At 39.0% G+C, this 14607-nt stretch overlaps 1 protein-coding gene across 2 annotated transcripts; it reads left to right on the top strand.

Annotated features, from left to right (window-relative positions):
* Positions 1-754: 754 nt before the first annotated feature.
* On the top strand, positions 755-14089 carry LOC110049126 (stress-activated protein kinase JNK-like). 2 transcript variants are annotated; one of them, XM_089270509.1, is made up of 14 exons: positions 755-1011; positions 2656-2785; positions 3328-3386; positions 4254-4362; positions 4988-5017; positions 5681-5728; positions 6325-6514; positions 7649-7725; positions 8345-8441; positions 8897-9021; positions 9534-9597; positions 10111-10221; positions 11224-11299; positions 12259-14089. In XM_089270509.1, the coding sequence occupies exons 1-14, from the start codon at positions 803-805 to the stop codon at positions 12290-12292; spliced, it is 1359 nt and encodes a 452-aa protein (XP_089126635.1). In that variant the 5' UTR covers positions 755-802; the 3' UTR covers positions 12293-14089. The 2 variants fall into 2 exon arrangements, with proteins under 2 accessions (XP_089126635.1, XP_089126636.1); XM_089270510.1 differs by lacking the exon at positions 11224-11299 and having other exon boundaries at positions 756-1011.
* The last annotated feature ends 518 nt before the right edge of the window (positions 14090-14607 follow it).

Raw genomic sequence — 14607 nt, 5'->3', positions numbered from 1 at the left:
TCGCAGCTGAAACTGTTTATGCTGTAATGCTTTCTTGTAACACTTTTTTTGCATGTTTTAGAAATTAAAATGTCCCCACTGGTTTATTATCAATCCACTGCTAGTTGCCCAAGTGCTTGTGTGAAAGTCGACTGGCAATCTTTCGGCAGCGTGAAGTTTTCGCAGTGTAGTGAATATGTCAGGTTTACAGAGAACGTTCTATACCTTTTCAATGTGTAGAGCCAAGTTAAGTTAAGTTTTAGCTTTGAGTGATTTCATAGTTTGTTAAATTCTTGATGCCAATGACTAATTCATGTATTATCTGTACTCTTTAATGGTCTTTAATGGTATTGAAATTTTACCTGTCGTCAGTGCGCGGTCCAGCAGTCACGTGTAATTTAGCAATGAAAAAAATAGAAATAAAAATGCCATCACCATGAGTGGAGTAGACTCTTGTTCGTTCTGAATCCTAATTAAATGATAGAAGAAAAATATATTTTGGCCAAGATCGTTCTGGTCATGTCTCGGGAGTAATCCGCGAATAGTTGATTCTAGTACATCGTACAAATTAGCGAAAAGGTTTTCTGTGTATCCCATTGGGGATCCCCAAAACACAAGGGATTTGGGTACGGGGGAACCCAAAACTAGGAGATACCCAAATCACTGTGACAGCTGTGACAGTACAGTGGGTCTGTTTCATCAACCAGGACCTGGAGACGAGTTTATCTTAGAACCCAGTACTAAATCGAACAGAACGGTCAGAATTAACGCATGCGCTGTTAGCCATGGTCCATATCTCATTATGGCCGACAGATGATCGCTGATGTTGGAGTGTTGTGGAGTTATTCCTATTCTGTGGAGGACTTTTGACAAGGTTGTTGTGGGAGAGAAAAGTGATGGTGGATTGAAGAACATTTTAAGTTTATCCGCAGACATGTTCTATTCTATACAAATTGGCGACACCGTGTTTACCGTGTTGAAGCGATACCGCAATCTACAGCTCATCGGATCTGGAGCGCAAGGAATGGTTTGGTGAGGGGACTACTGTTTACAAAAACCTCTTTATTTCTGTCTCTTTTTTATCTCCTTCAGCAAAACGCATCTAGGTTTAAAGTATAGTTTGTCAGCTTTAAATTCGATATGTGTCGTTCATTCCTGTTTGGTCCAGAGAACAGGATTTTGGGGTTAAAAAATACTTCCAAGTCGTACCGTGTTTAAACTCACAACCCGGCGAACTAACTATTGGATATGTTATTTATTACTGTGAACGCTGAGTGAATTATTTATCCCTGAATGTGGAATATTTCGTCGTTCGTGAAAATGTCCATTTTCTTTGAAAACTGTTGGCAGTGAAATCAAAACTTTTGATTTGGAAACCATCGATTGAAATCTTGGGGAAATCGCAAAACGCTCGGGGTTTTCCCTGGTCTAGAAATTCCTGTCTTTTGAAGGGAAATTCCCCTGTGAGACCAAACCGGAACAACGCCTTTGAACTCGTCGAGTTATCGATTCCCGTAGAACCAAATTTGCTTTAAAACTTAACTGAATTGCGGCTTATATCGATTAGAATGGTTTCGTTCCAAACGAAATCAGCTCGATCGAACAAGCTTAAGAATTTCTGGTTGTTGTATTGTTGTGGAATTTATCAGGTCATATTAGTCAATCCGGCTACTTCAGATTCCACACTGCGATCCCTTCTTTTTGGTTAAAACTGTAGATTTTAATTTTTTTTTTCCCCTGTCATTAATGTATGTATGGCAGATTTAACTAAATTGATAAAAATCCTATGTAAAAATGACAAGAATTTTAATTTTTGCCTAGCTGGAATTTTGTATGGGTATCAAGTGACAAAAGTTTCCATCTTTAATATCTCTGTGAAAAACGTACAGCCTTCAAATTTTCATCTGAAAGCAAATAGTTTACATGGATTGAAATAATAGCCAAGTGCTTGAAAGCCTTTTGACCAAATTCCTCTTATAGCTTTGTAGAAGAGCAATAAACTGTAATGTCAATTCTTTGCATATTGTCTTATGATTTTGCTTTACTGTTATTGTCATGTTTATAAGTGAAACAGTAAACAAATACAACAGGCTGTTTATTGTGATATTTGTATTCTTAACTCCTAAATTATCAAGAGGGGTCATTTTTTCTGCTTAGATTATCAATATTTGTCACGGGAAACGCTGTTGAGAAGAACGAAGGCCGTGAACTAAAGGACGTTGTCGTGATGATCAATCACCCAACCTTCAAACATCATCTTAATAAACTCAAGTTAAATAAATTATATTGAATTTGCATGCATTACAGGTGTTTATTTATCACTTATTGTGTCCTGTGTTGGATACACAAGTTTCTTTAATTTGGTCATCATCATGTGATCAATAATCAGCCAATTAGACTGTGGGAAAATTGGTTAGATCCAACTGATCTCCAGCTCTAAAATATAGAATGCATGCTGGAAAAAAGCCCTAAATGACTACCAATAAATTGCTAGATTCTCCTTTTCTTCCCTTGTGATACACAAGGAGAGTTTGGCATTACATCAACGGTCACGTAGGGCCCTATTTTCAGCGGACCCCTTCATTATACTTTACATTCTGCTATAATACTGTTAAAACTATGCAAGCACAAACTTTTCAAGATAGTAATTGTTTGCATCTTTAATTTGTTTCTCAGCTCTGCATTAGACACTACAACAGGGGAGAAAGTTGCCATCAAGAAGCTTAGCCGACCATTTCAAAATGTCACTCATGCTAAACGAGCCTTCAGGGAACTTGTACTGTTAAAGATGGTCAATCACAAAAATGTAAGTGGTTGGGGGCAGCCCTGGAGAGGGGTGGGGGGGGGGGGGTGGAAACTCCGTTATGAAAAGGTCAGGATGCTTGTGGCATCTCTTAGGGGTCAATAAAAGCTTGCGCTATGCCGAGATTGGTCTCCTTCAGGAGTTTAATTCAAATTAATTTCTGATGAGCATCCCTGGCCTTTTCATATGGGAGTTCCCCCAGGGGGAGGTAGCATGGCCTAGGTGTAGTTTAAAGACTTGGTATAAAATGGTTCTTAGTTGTTGCTTATTTCTTGCTTGAGTAAGACACCTATCTCTGTTAGTGGCTCTTTCCAACCAGGAAATGGTTACAGTTAAAGGGTCAAACACGATATCAAACATTGCGTCATTGATATCATCACAGTGGAATTATCATAATTTTACGCATGTTCAATTACAGCTTTTCCCAAGGCTGGAAATCCTTGAGAAAAGAAAAAAACAAAACAAAAAAACACAAAACAGTTTATATACATTGTGATTACTCAAGTTAATTTTTATTGACTCAGTTTCTGTCTCTTGCTTTTTAGATTATTGGTCTCCTCAATGTATTTACGCCAGACAGATCATATGAAGAGTTTCAAGATCTGTGAGTATATGTTATTGTGCACATGTATCGAATACAGGGATTTCAAAAATCGAATTACTTATCTAGAGGGTCAGTCAGATTTAATGGTACAGTGGAACCCCGCCTTGTGGCCAATCTGTTAATATGGCCACCTCGTTATTACGGTCACTTTGTCCTGGCCTGAACAAAAGCTCAGTCAATCATTTTCTTATTTAAAGAACTCCTTTACCACAGCCACTCTGGTAACACGGCCAGATTTTTTGACCTTTTGGTGACCAAATTAATGGGGTTCCACTGTACAATGTCTGGAAACAGATGCTTACATGTACTGATAGAAAAATAGAAAAAAATGTAATCAACTTATCAGGTAACTCACATTCAAACTGTTCTGAGACCTTGAATCTACAAAATGACTGTAGAAAATAGTTGTTGTACCTCTGATTTGTTGTAAGCCTATTTTTCTATAGTGGTCTACTTTGGAACTCTGGGGAAACAGTTGAGAGACATTTTCTGAATTTTTCAGTTTTCTTAAGGTAGTAGGAAACTTTTAACAGTCTGGGACAACAGGGCTCGGAAAAAACTCGAATTCCAGCTTGCCCTTGGGACAAGTAATTCTCAAATTTAACTTGCCCTGGACAACTTAGTCTTAGTTTGCTATTTTGATGATTTAGTTGGCGGACAATGAACCTCATCCCTTGCTCAGTGGGCAAGGGAGAATGAGAAGTTACTTGTCCAGAAGGAAAATCTACTTGTCTGGGACAATGGAATGGCACTTTTTTTGAGCCCTGGTCAAGTTAGTTGCCTTACTATGTTGTACTAAGAATGAATTGTGACCTAAATATATTTTTGCTATAAACTTTGTAAATTCTGTATTCCGTCTCTTTCCAGATATCTAGTGACAGAGTTGATGGATGCAAGTTTAGTCCAAGTGATTCAGATGGATTTGGACCATGAGAGGCTCTCATATCTAATGTACCAGATGTTGTGTGGCGTTAAAGTAAGGTTTTGGGTATTGTTATTTCAAATTCATGTCCACATGCTCAGATATGTGTAACTTCATTCAATGTATATTATACTACAGCCTGAACACAAGGCACGTGGATTTATCAAAACCATGTCATTGAAAAATGGGTCCTTTTTACCAAATTACCTAGTATGCACTTTAATTTCATGACTCCTTAAGGTCTCAAAATCACTCCAAGTAACAAAAAAGAAAACAACAACAAACAAAAACTTCAGTACACAAAAAGGAAGGTAAAAGAGTGGAGGAACAAAAAAGACTGACTGACTACTTTGCAAAAAAAAATTCTTGAGCAGGGTGAGATTTTCTTTAACATTGTTTTCATAAATCCAGACAATGAAGGGCTTGAAAAAAACTTGAATCCCAGCTTGCCCTTGGGATGATAACTCTCAAATTTTGCTTGCCTTGGACAAGTCTGAGTTTGCTCTCAGCAGATGACTTGCTTGATCCCTTGCCCATGGGGCAAGTGAAGATGAAAAATTACTTGCCCAGAAGGACAATGGGACGACACTTTTTTCAAGCCCAGCAATGTATATTACTTAACAATAATAATTATTATTATCAATGAAATGAAATATAATCTTGTTTCTTTTTCACTCAGCACCTTCATGATGCAGGCATCATTCACAGAGTAAGTCTATAACACTTAAACAATGATGTATCACTGACTTCTACATATTCTTGTGTAACATACAGTCCAGTGTTCTAGATAACTGAGTGTTCTCAGGTCAAAAACCCAACAAGATCAGCTACATAACCCGACAAATTAATAGGAAATTTCTAATGATCTGGTGGCTGCAGTGGGAATTGCCTGTTGGAATTCCTTTTTGACACCCTACCTTGAAAACTTACCTGGAACCCTGACAGTCATGAGAATCTAAGATCTGATACATGTGATCTCAGCAGAGATTTGCTATTTGAAACCCAATTCACCATAGAAAATTATAGTTTGAAGGCTGACTGACAGTCTTTACTGTGGAGAGATCTAATTTCAAATTCTCACTTATTTTGAACTATCCCTTGGATACGACCTTCAGTCATTCACTATCGGCTATTTCGAACTCCTGCTATTTCAAACTATTTTTCCTTTGAGAGTTCAAAATAGTGCGGTTCACCTGTATAAGTAACCTCAACATTTTCTTCTTCCACACTTTTTGAACAAGTGTTATGAAGTAATTTTTGTTAACAAAAGGACTCGATTGAAACTAAAGTCTCTTGTAAATATTAAAGAAAATGATAGAGAGACAATAGGAGAATTGTGATTTTGACCTTGGGAGTTATTTTACATTTGCAGGACCTAAAGCCAAGTAATATTGTTGTTAAGTCAGATTGTTCACTTAAGGTATGAAAGCTATTAATATTAATATTTATTGTACTTATAAATTTTTTCGAAGTGTTGTTTTATTTCTTAAAAGTAATTATTTCAGCCAGGTAGTTTTTTTTTTCAAAAACTGAGGCCCGGATGTTAAATATTCCACAACTGTTTGGAAATAGTAAGGGAGACACAACAGTACAGGCCAGCAACATGTAGCACCTCTTCTTAGAGTGTAGTCTTGAGGAGATCATCCAATTGGAATCAACTCATGGACCTCCTTCAGAATACCTTTGTAGATGTGCATGTACATGTAGTGTGATTTTATTTTGGGGAGCAGGGATGGTGCAGTGGTGACAGAGCACTTGCATCTCACCAGTGCAACCTGGGTTTGATTCCGGCCAAGTGCCACTATGTGGATTGTTGTTGGTTCTTGTTAGTCCAAGGGTTTTTGACTGAGTTCTCTAGTTTTCCTCCTTCTGCAAAAACCAACACTCCAAATTTCAATTCAAACAGGATAGAGGACCTGCGTGAAAACCAGCTAAGGCTGATGTGGCTTTGTCTCTAAACATTGTAATTTAATATAAAGAATTATAGCACTTGTTTGTATATTTAACATTCAACAGATCCTTGACTTTGGCCTTGCACGTACGGCTGGTGCAGCATTCATGATGACTCCTTATGTCGTGACGCGGTACTACAGAGCGCCGGAGGTTATTCTGGGTATGGGTTACAGTGAGAACGTTGATGTGTGGTCTATTGGATGCATATTGGGTGAAATGATACGAGGAAGTGTCATGTTTCCTGGAACAGATCGTATCCTCTTCAGAAAAGAAATAGTTTTGCATGTATTTTAATATGACGTATGGTGGTATCCGGATTTCTTAAGCCCTTGATTTTTCAAACCTCTCAATAACTTGAACCAACCATTACTTCCCTTCTGTTGAACTCTGCTATTTTATCCCCGATTTCGCGAACTACCTAATTTTTCAAAGCAATTTTTGTTTCCTTTGGAGGTTTCAAAAATTGGGTTTCCATTGTAATGCTGTCATCATATCATGTGATCTTCTGGCTGAGCATCGCTCTATTGGTCGAGTCTCAAGATGTCTTGTTGGGAAAAACACCTTTCTTTTTAGTGACGAAAATTTTTTAACAAACTTCCTGAAAATGTTAGTAATCACAGAAAACATTCAGACTTTCTAGTGTTGAGTAAAACATTTTGTCTTATCCTTATTTACTTTTAGTGATGTCTTTTATTGTAATTTATTTATTGTAATTTGCATAGTAATTGTTTTTTATCTTCTAAAGTTTTGACGTTTAGAAGCAGGGCCCCTATGGATACTAGGCTTTGAGCTGAATGGGGTACCCTGTTGAAACAAAGTTTTACTTTACATTATTTTACTTTACTTGCATGTAGGTTGTCAAAATGTCAGTCACCAGCAACAGATCCTTTCAGAAGTACACTAACATAAATAATCACTCTATCAGGGATGATGCAGTGGTGAGAGCGCTCGCCTCCCACCAATGTTTCCCAGGTTCAATTCCCGGACCTGGCGTCATATGTGGGTTGAGTTTGTTGATGGTTCTCTACTCTGCTCCAAGCGGGTTTTTCTCCGGGTACTCCAGTTTTCCCCTCTCCTCAAAAACCAACATTTCCAAATTTCAATTTGATCTTGGCATTCACAGGCATTTCTCAATGAGTTCTTGTGAACTCCTTGGTGCTCCGTGAGTAAACAAATTACATGTTTACATTTTACAAATTACATATTTACATATTTACATACATACATTTTACTCTACATTGTACATGTATGGGATGTTAACTACTGATACTCCCAAATTCAAACCATTGTATATTCTGTGATATAAAATTTTAGACATGTATGTAGATGTGTGACAGCAATATTCTGTGTGACTCTGGATTTCATAATTCTTTGACCAGCTTATCAGATATTGATCAGTGGAACAAAGTCACTGAACTCCTCGGCACGCCATCAGAATCCTTTCTTAACCAGTTGCAACCATCGGTAAGAGAGCAGACACATGCCTTTTGCCACTGTTGCCTAACTGCTACATGTAGCTGTAGACCCTGGGGGGTGGGGAACTCCCATTTACCCATGTGAAAAGGTTGGAGATGCTCATCATCTCACCTAGGAGTATACATCAAGGCTCTGGTCTCACTTAGGGTGGTTATGTGACAAACTGCTACTATTTTCAGCTGCCAAAGTATCTTTTACGATAAGCTCAAGGAAATAGTAATACTAAAAAACACTTTTTTTGGCTCGATCTGCTAGCATGGGCTCATTTCCTGAACAGCAGCTGGTAATCAAGCCTATTCTGTTTTAAGTGGTATCTTTTAGGTGTCAAATAAAGCTTGAACCACACCCAGATTGGTCTCGTTTAGGGGTTTAATTCAAATTATATGACAAGTATCCCCAACCTTTTCATATAGGAGTCCCCCGTGGACTCCAGACTTGCAGGCCTTGTGCAAAAAATAAACACAATTTATTTGACTCATATGAATCACAATGTGTCAGAACTTACATGGACATGCCATACAGTCACCTTTGTTGCTGTTATCAGGTTGTAACGCATTTCATGCAGCAGCAGGGATTGACATTCAGTTTTGTGTTTTCTATTTTGCAGGTGAGGATGTATTGTGCTAGTCGACCCAAACAACCTGGATTCAGTTTTGAAGCTCTCTTCCCAGATGATTTATTTCCACCGGGAAACAAAGCTAAAGGTGAAGATCATGTGTTACGGTGTTATGAGCACGATTCCATCTTTAGAATAGAATACTGAATTAAATAAGTTTATATATTCATCTCTCCTTCATTTTAACTGTAATCTGCTATAATGAAAAGTGACTGTGCTTATTGCACGAAATGAAGGGAGCTTGGTTACTTTATTTTGAGTTATTTTGGCCACGTATAAAATTACCTTTAAATTGAAGGAAACCTGAAAATAATACTTTACTAAGAAATAAAAACACCAAAGAGATGATAATAAACCATAAAGGAACAGGGATGGTTAAGGATGGAGAAGATTGACGCGGATTACAAACGACGAACTTGAAAAATTTAGGCCAAACTTAACAAGATGCACACACCGGGGACATAGCTCCTTTAAACGTGCATGCGAAAATCATCATGCATAGCGTTTTCAGACTTTCCCTGTTGTAATTTTATTTATTTTTAGCTGAACAATGTCGAGATCTTCTCTCCAAGATGCTGGTGGTTGACCGTTCTAAACGGATCTCAGTGATTGAAGCTTTGCATCATCCGTACATACATGTGTGGTATGAAAGAAGTGAAGTGGAGTCGGTGAGTATCGCACGTTCTAATATAGGGGAGTAGGGATGGCACAGTGGTGAGAGCGCTTACCTCTCACCAATGTGCTTCAAGTTTGATTCCAGACGGGTGCCATATGTTTGTTGTTGGTTCTCGCCTTGCTCTGAGGGTTTTTCTCCGGGTTCTCCAGCTTTCCTCCCTCTTCAATAGCCAACACTCTAAATTCCAATTCGACCAGGATAGAGGACCTGCATGAAAACTAGTTAAGCCTGCTATGGCTTCCTCTCTAAATATTGTAATTTATTTAGTTGTTCATTATATATTTATAACTGAAGGCTTTTGCTTGTCACACAATCTTAGAGATCGAAGATTGTGCAGTGAGTCAATTAAAAAAAAATACAGCGTTCTGCTTAGGAGGCTAAACCAGTATTGTTTGCCAACTCACCGCGGACGACCAATAAATAGTTTTCCTTTTTTGTGTCTGAAGTATATTGAGTTATTTTCTCTCACATTACTGAAGACTTTTGTTTTTGTTTTTCTGCTAGCCAATACCGAATAAATACGATCACGTTGTAGACGAGAAAGACCACACTGTGGAAGACTGGAAACGTAAGTACAAAAAAATCCAAAAAAATCACCATACAGTCAACGAAACCATTACACAACCCTCTGGCTTACAGATTTCTAAAGCTCTCGTCTCGGGTGGTAACTTACTTTGGAGCGGTACTGTACAAGCAAACGCATACCCCGACGGTGTAAGAAGGGGAAGGGTAGGCTCCCTGTGGAGGTGTGTCAGCGCGGTGGATAGAGCGGTCTGGGTTCGAACCCTGGCCGGGTACATTGTCCTGTGTTCTTAGGCAAGACACTTAACTTCCACAGTGCTTCTCTCCACCAAGGTGTAAACAAGGGTAGTGACGAATTTTATGCCGGGGTAGCCCTGCGATAGATTTCCATCCAGGGGAGAATAGAAATACTCCTAGTCGCATCATGCTACAGAAACCGGAGATTAGCGCCGGCGACATGGACCACTTGGCGCGATTACCATTACATTCTCTTCATTAATTTTATCACACAATAACATGCATGCGAGGAGAGTTTATGATTTGACTTGTGTCATTTCAGGTACAATTTACCAAGAAGTAATCTCCTATAACAGCGCAAACGACATTCCATCTCCTGTAGATGGAAACGGTGAGATCAACGCATCATCATCCAGCTCAAGTATTTCATCAGGTGGGTCTTACTTTCTTTATTAGTGTGCCGGGGAAGCTCGGGTCCTTATCGGGAAATCTTCGTTTAGATCGTGCAGACCTCGGAAGTGATCTCGTTCGAGTGACGTCATATTACGCCATGTCACTCGGTAACACTACCCTTGGGAGCTGCCGTAGGGATCATTCAATTACCTGAGAAGGGATTCTGACCAATGAATTTAGACTCCAAGCAGTTCCCTTCGTCTGTCGAGCGTGACGCATCAGAGCGCGCCAGAGGAAAAAACTCCGCGCCAGGACGAGAAGGGAAGCGCGGCCCTTCTTCTTCTAACTTGTTGTTTTGCGTTACGTTAAGCTTTCGACAGACAAAGAAGAAGGTGGAGTGCTTGTAATCTAGAGTTAGTTAATTAATCATTAATCATCAATAAATTACTCAACCTTTCAGTTTAGAATTATAACTGACAGATCTAAATCTTGATAAACGGGCATTCCTCGGGAACTAAAACGGATTTATGTTAAAGGATGTAAATTAGCTTGAAAGTTTGTGTAAAATTTATTAAAAGGGTATGAAAACGTTAAAATTATTAACCGTATACATGAAATATTGAAATTTATTAATTTGTTAAAAATGGTTCAATTTAAATTTTCGTCGAAAAAGTTGACTAAAAGTTAAAATGTTAAGTTACAATGTCAATGTGAAACACATCGTACCATTCTCACTCGACAGTTTCCACATCTTTTTGTTGGCTTCCAATATCTCACCCAATCAAAAACCAGACGTCAAATCACACGTGCAGACGTCAAAGTGGTCACGTGCCTAAAACGTGCACGAACTTTGGTAGTACCTTGTTGGTTGCTTGATTGGCTGAAGAGACGTCAACTCAGTCACTTGCTGATGCTTTGATTGGCTTAGAAATTTGAAGAAGCCAACACAAAGATGCGAAAACCAGTCAAAACGTAAACATTTTTTCTTGAGTGACAACGGTACGTAACGCCTCACTGTAAAAACATGTGCGTAATTCTTTAGGACTAGAAAGTTCCAAAAAGAAAGCTAAACGTAAAAAACGGGACGCGCAGTCGGGAAGTGGAACTTTAGGCTCAAGGTCAGTAGATCAATAAGAATAAATACATAAATAAATAAAAACCAACATTTAAAAAATATATGTTACTCCCGTACCGTTGCCACTGGATTCTCAGTGATAAATTCGTGAAATTTGTGTTGCTTTAATCACTACCTCAACGCGTGTCATTTTCGGGAAAAAAAGGTTCGAGTAGATCTACGTCCAGAATCCTCCAAGAAAAAAAAACATGGCGACTGGTACATTTACCCATAACTCCTAACGAACGAAAACCTGAACAAGCCCCATAAAAACCTACAAAGAAGTTCTAAAACCTTCTAACCTATCATACACAATGTCGTTAGCACAGGAACAAATATTACAAAAACATGGCTTTCCTTTCGCTTTTCTTGCACTCTATGGGGTGTGTAAGGTTCGCATGGTATTGTGGTAAATGTACAGCCGCCATCTTTTTTACTACGTAGGATTCAACTCAAGAGATGAGTTTAAGCGTTAAAGAAAGTCTTCGGCTAAACAGGGATTAGTCTAAACGCGGTTGACGTGAACTCTGGATCATCTATATTTGAATCAATAAGTTGAGCTTCTTTGGTACAACTTTCACTGTAAAACCTCGCATTTAACTTGAAAAGCAAATGGGAGATAATATGCAATCTGTGGAAAGCGCGCGAAATCAAGCGCGGGGAACTACGCGGGCGGTCATGGACTCGCTGCTGATTGGTCGAGGAGAACGTTGTGTCCACTCTGACTGGACAGAACAGTTTAACAGAGTTTCTTAAATCACTACTAACCGAAGCCAAAGAAATACATTGTACAAAGAAAAAACAATTTTAGTCGTAAAAGCTACGCTAAAGATGTTTTCGGTGCTTGCTAAGAATCTAAAACGTGTTATTCAATCTACAATGTTTACTCGTTTGAATTTTCAAACCCGTTTACAAGCTTCGAGATTTTGTGAGTAATTTCCTGTTTTTCCTGTTTTGTTACAGAATCCGACAGATGATAAGAGGAGATGAGTACTAGGTCCCGGATGGACAGAAGATAAGAAAAAGAATTCGCTATTGATTATCACGAGCTGGAAGTGTTTAAGAATCTGACCTCGTTGTGTTTGTGCACGTGCATCATTTGTAAATTTGTCAGGACACAAATGAACAGTTCTTGTGGTTCTGCTAAGTTACCAAGAGAAAAATATCGCATGTAAATTAAATCTTCCAGGTACAGGCTAAACCAGTATCGTGAAGAAAAACATAATTATAAGAAACTGGTTGAACCAGTTTAGGATTCGTGTTTAAGAGAAACTTAGGTGCTTCGATTATAAGAAGTTAACAAGATAAACAGGAAGAAAAATAATAGGAAAAACTGCTATATATGAAAAAATACCAGCTAACCAAAGGACTACATATGGCTAGTTTAGTGGTTGTAATTTAATTGTCTTAGAGAATTTCTAAACTTTTTTTCGATTATATTGGAATTGTTTTAGTCAGAGACGTTTATTTTGGGTTTTCGTTAAGATATATAATTTAGACAAACGCGAGCTGATTATCTTTTCTTATGTCATAAAAACATAGCTCAAAAATTTGGACATTACGGAAACATTTTGAAATTGCTTAATGAACTTCGTAGCTTAGCTACTTTTTGTGTTGAAGTGATTCTCTTGTGACTGTCGTAAACAAAGAAAACCAAAGAAGGGCATTGCAAATCTTTTAAACCAATTACCGCTGCGGAGAAAATGCAATAAACCAATCATATTCCAGGGGATGGCGTAGGCGGCATCTAGCGCGGGAAAATTTGCGCAAGCCAATCACCATTGCCTTTCTCTGATTGGCTGACAAGATAGTACCATCACTGTGCCTGTTATTTGAGTATGTGGCTCTAATATCGTACCAGTCGGTCATTGTTCCCATCGTAAACGAGTCTTGAGGCAGAATGAGTTCTGAGTGGTTCACTTTTATGTGAAAGGTTTTGTACTAGGACAAATGTGTTCCCTTTGGTCGAGCACGTAGCAAGAGGCTTGTAAACCAAGTGTCTATTATCGAATTAGCCATTACCGCTGGATAAAAAGACTGAAGACGCATCTGTAGATTGTTACTCTCAGTTTGAAGTTAAATATTCATAAATACCGGGATGAAAGTGCTGAAGCGTACACCAGGACGAGGCACGGAGTTGTAAATAGTTGCTTGCGCTTCATATGAAGACTAACACTGTACAGATGTATCTTAAGTCATTTCGTTAACGCCTTTGTTTTAACCGGAAAATTAATTATTACAGATCTCAGGAAACCACCCACTCAGGACCCGTCCACACTACGCGGGAGAAATTTGAAAACGGAGGTTTCACTCTGAAAACGCATCAAATGTTTTCCGTCCACACTACGCTAGACGAATTTGAAAACGCAACAATCACCGGTCATTTTGGATTTGTGTTTGACGAAACCTCGGGCAGGGATATCACGTGATTATTATTACGCCATCGTTTTCGAAAAGCTCCGTGTTAAAAATGTTTTCCCTCCACACGGAAACGAAAAGTCCGCGTTTTCAAATTCCTCCGGTTTGAAGAGAGTTTTCGAAAAGCTCCGTTTTCCTGACGGATTAGTGTGGACGGTGAGCCTAACCGCAGAATCAAATTTTTCCGGTGTAGTGTGGACTGGGCCGAAGGGAAACACGATTGTTTACGATAGTCACTTGAACACTGCTGTGCTGTTATTTTTTAACGCTTATAACTGTTACGGTTATATTAACGTATTTATTTTGAATTACTGTTTCGTAATTATTAACATTTTAATTAGAGCATCTTTCATTAAACAACGTAGATTTCATAGAACCATGTTTTGATATTTTGGAGTGCCTTGAACTTTCCAAAACAAACCTCGTTTCAAAGAGGAAGCATCATTCGCTAGCCACCTCCCGTGTAGCCTGTGTTACAGCTGCCTCCACGAAAGGAAAAGAAGAAATTTCGGGAGGGAGGGGAGGGGTGGCAGCTTTGACACGGGCTACTTCCTGTGCTGATTGGCCACCCGTGCATTCAAGGCTTTCCTCATCTGTCACACCGTCGTCTGTTATATGTTCCCAGGGAATTCCCCGGGCGTTTTACCATTGTGTAATGCGGAATGCACGCTGAAGCCCCCGTTGTTTTCCCCGGTGCTCTGCTATATTTCCCGTGCACTCGCTGAAGGTTCCCTCATATGTTTTCTCCTTCGTTACACAGGTCGTTCCCTCGTGCATCTCCCAGTGCATTCCCCTTGGGTTCCCTTGCATGTTCCGTGCGTGTCGATATACGTACATTCCTGCATCCCCCATCGGTTCCCAGTGGATTCCTTTTTTTTTCCTTACATACGAAGG

This window comes from Orbicella faveolata, unplaced genomic scaffold (assembly GCF_042242905.1).
Source record: "Orbicella faveolata isolate gen_17 unplaced genomic scaffold, um_ofav_v1 contig_34, whole genome shotgun sequence".
Taxonomy (NCBI): domain Eukaryota; kingdom Metazoa; phylum Cnidaria; class Anthozoa; order Scleractinia; family Merulinidae; genus Orbicella; species Orbicella faveolata.
This window is presented reverse-complemented; position numbering and strand designations above follow the sequence as displayed.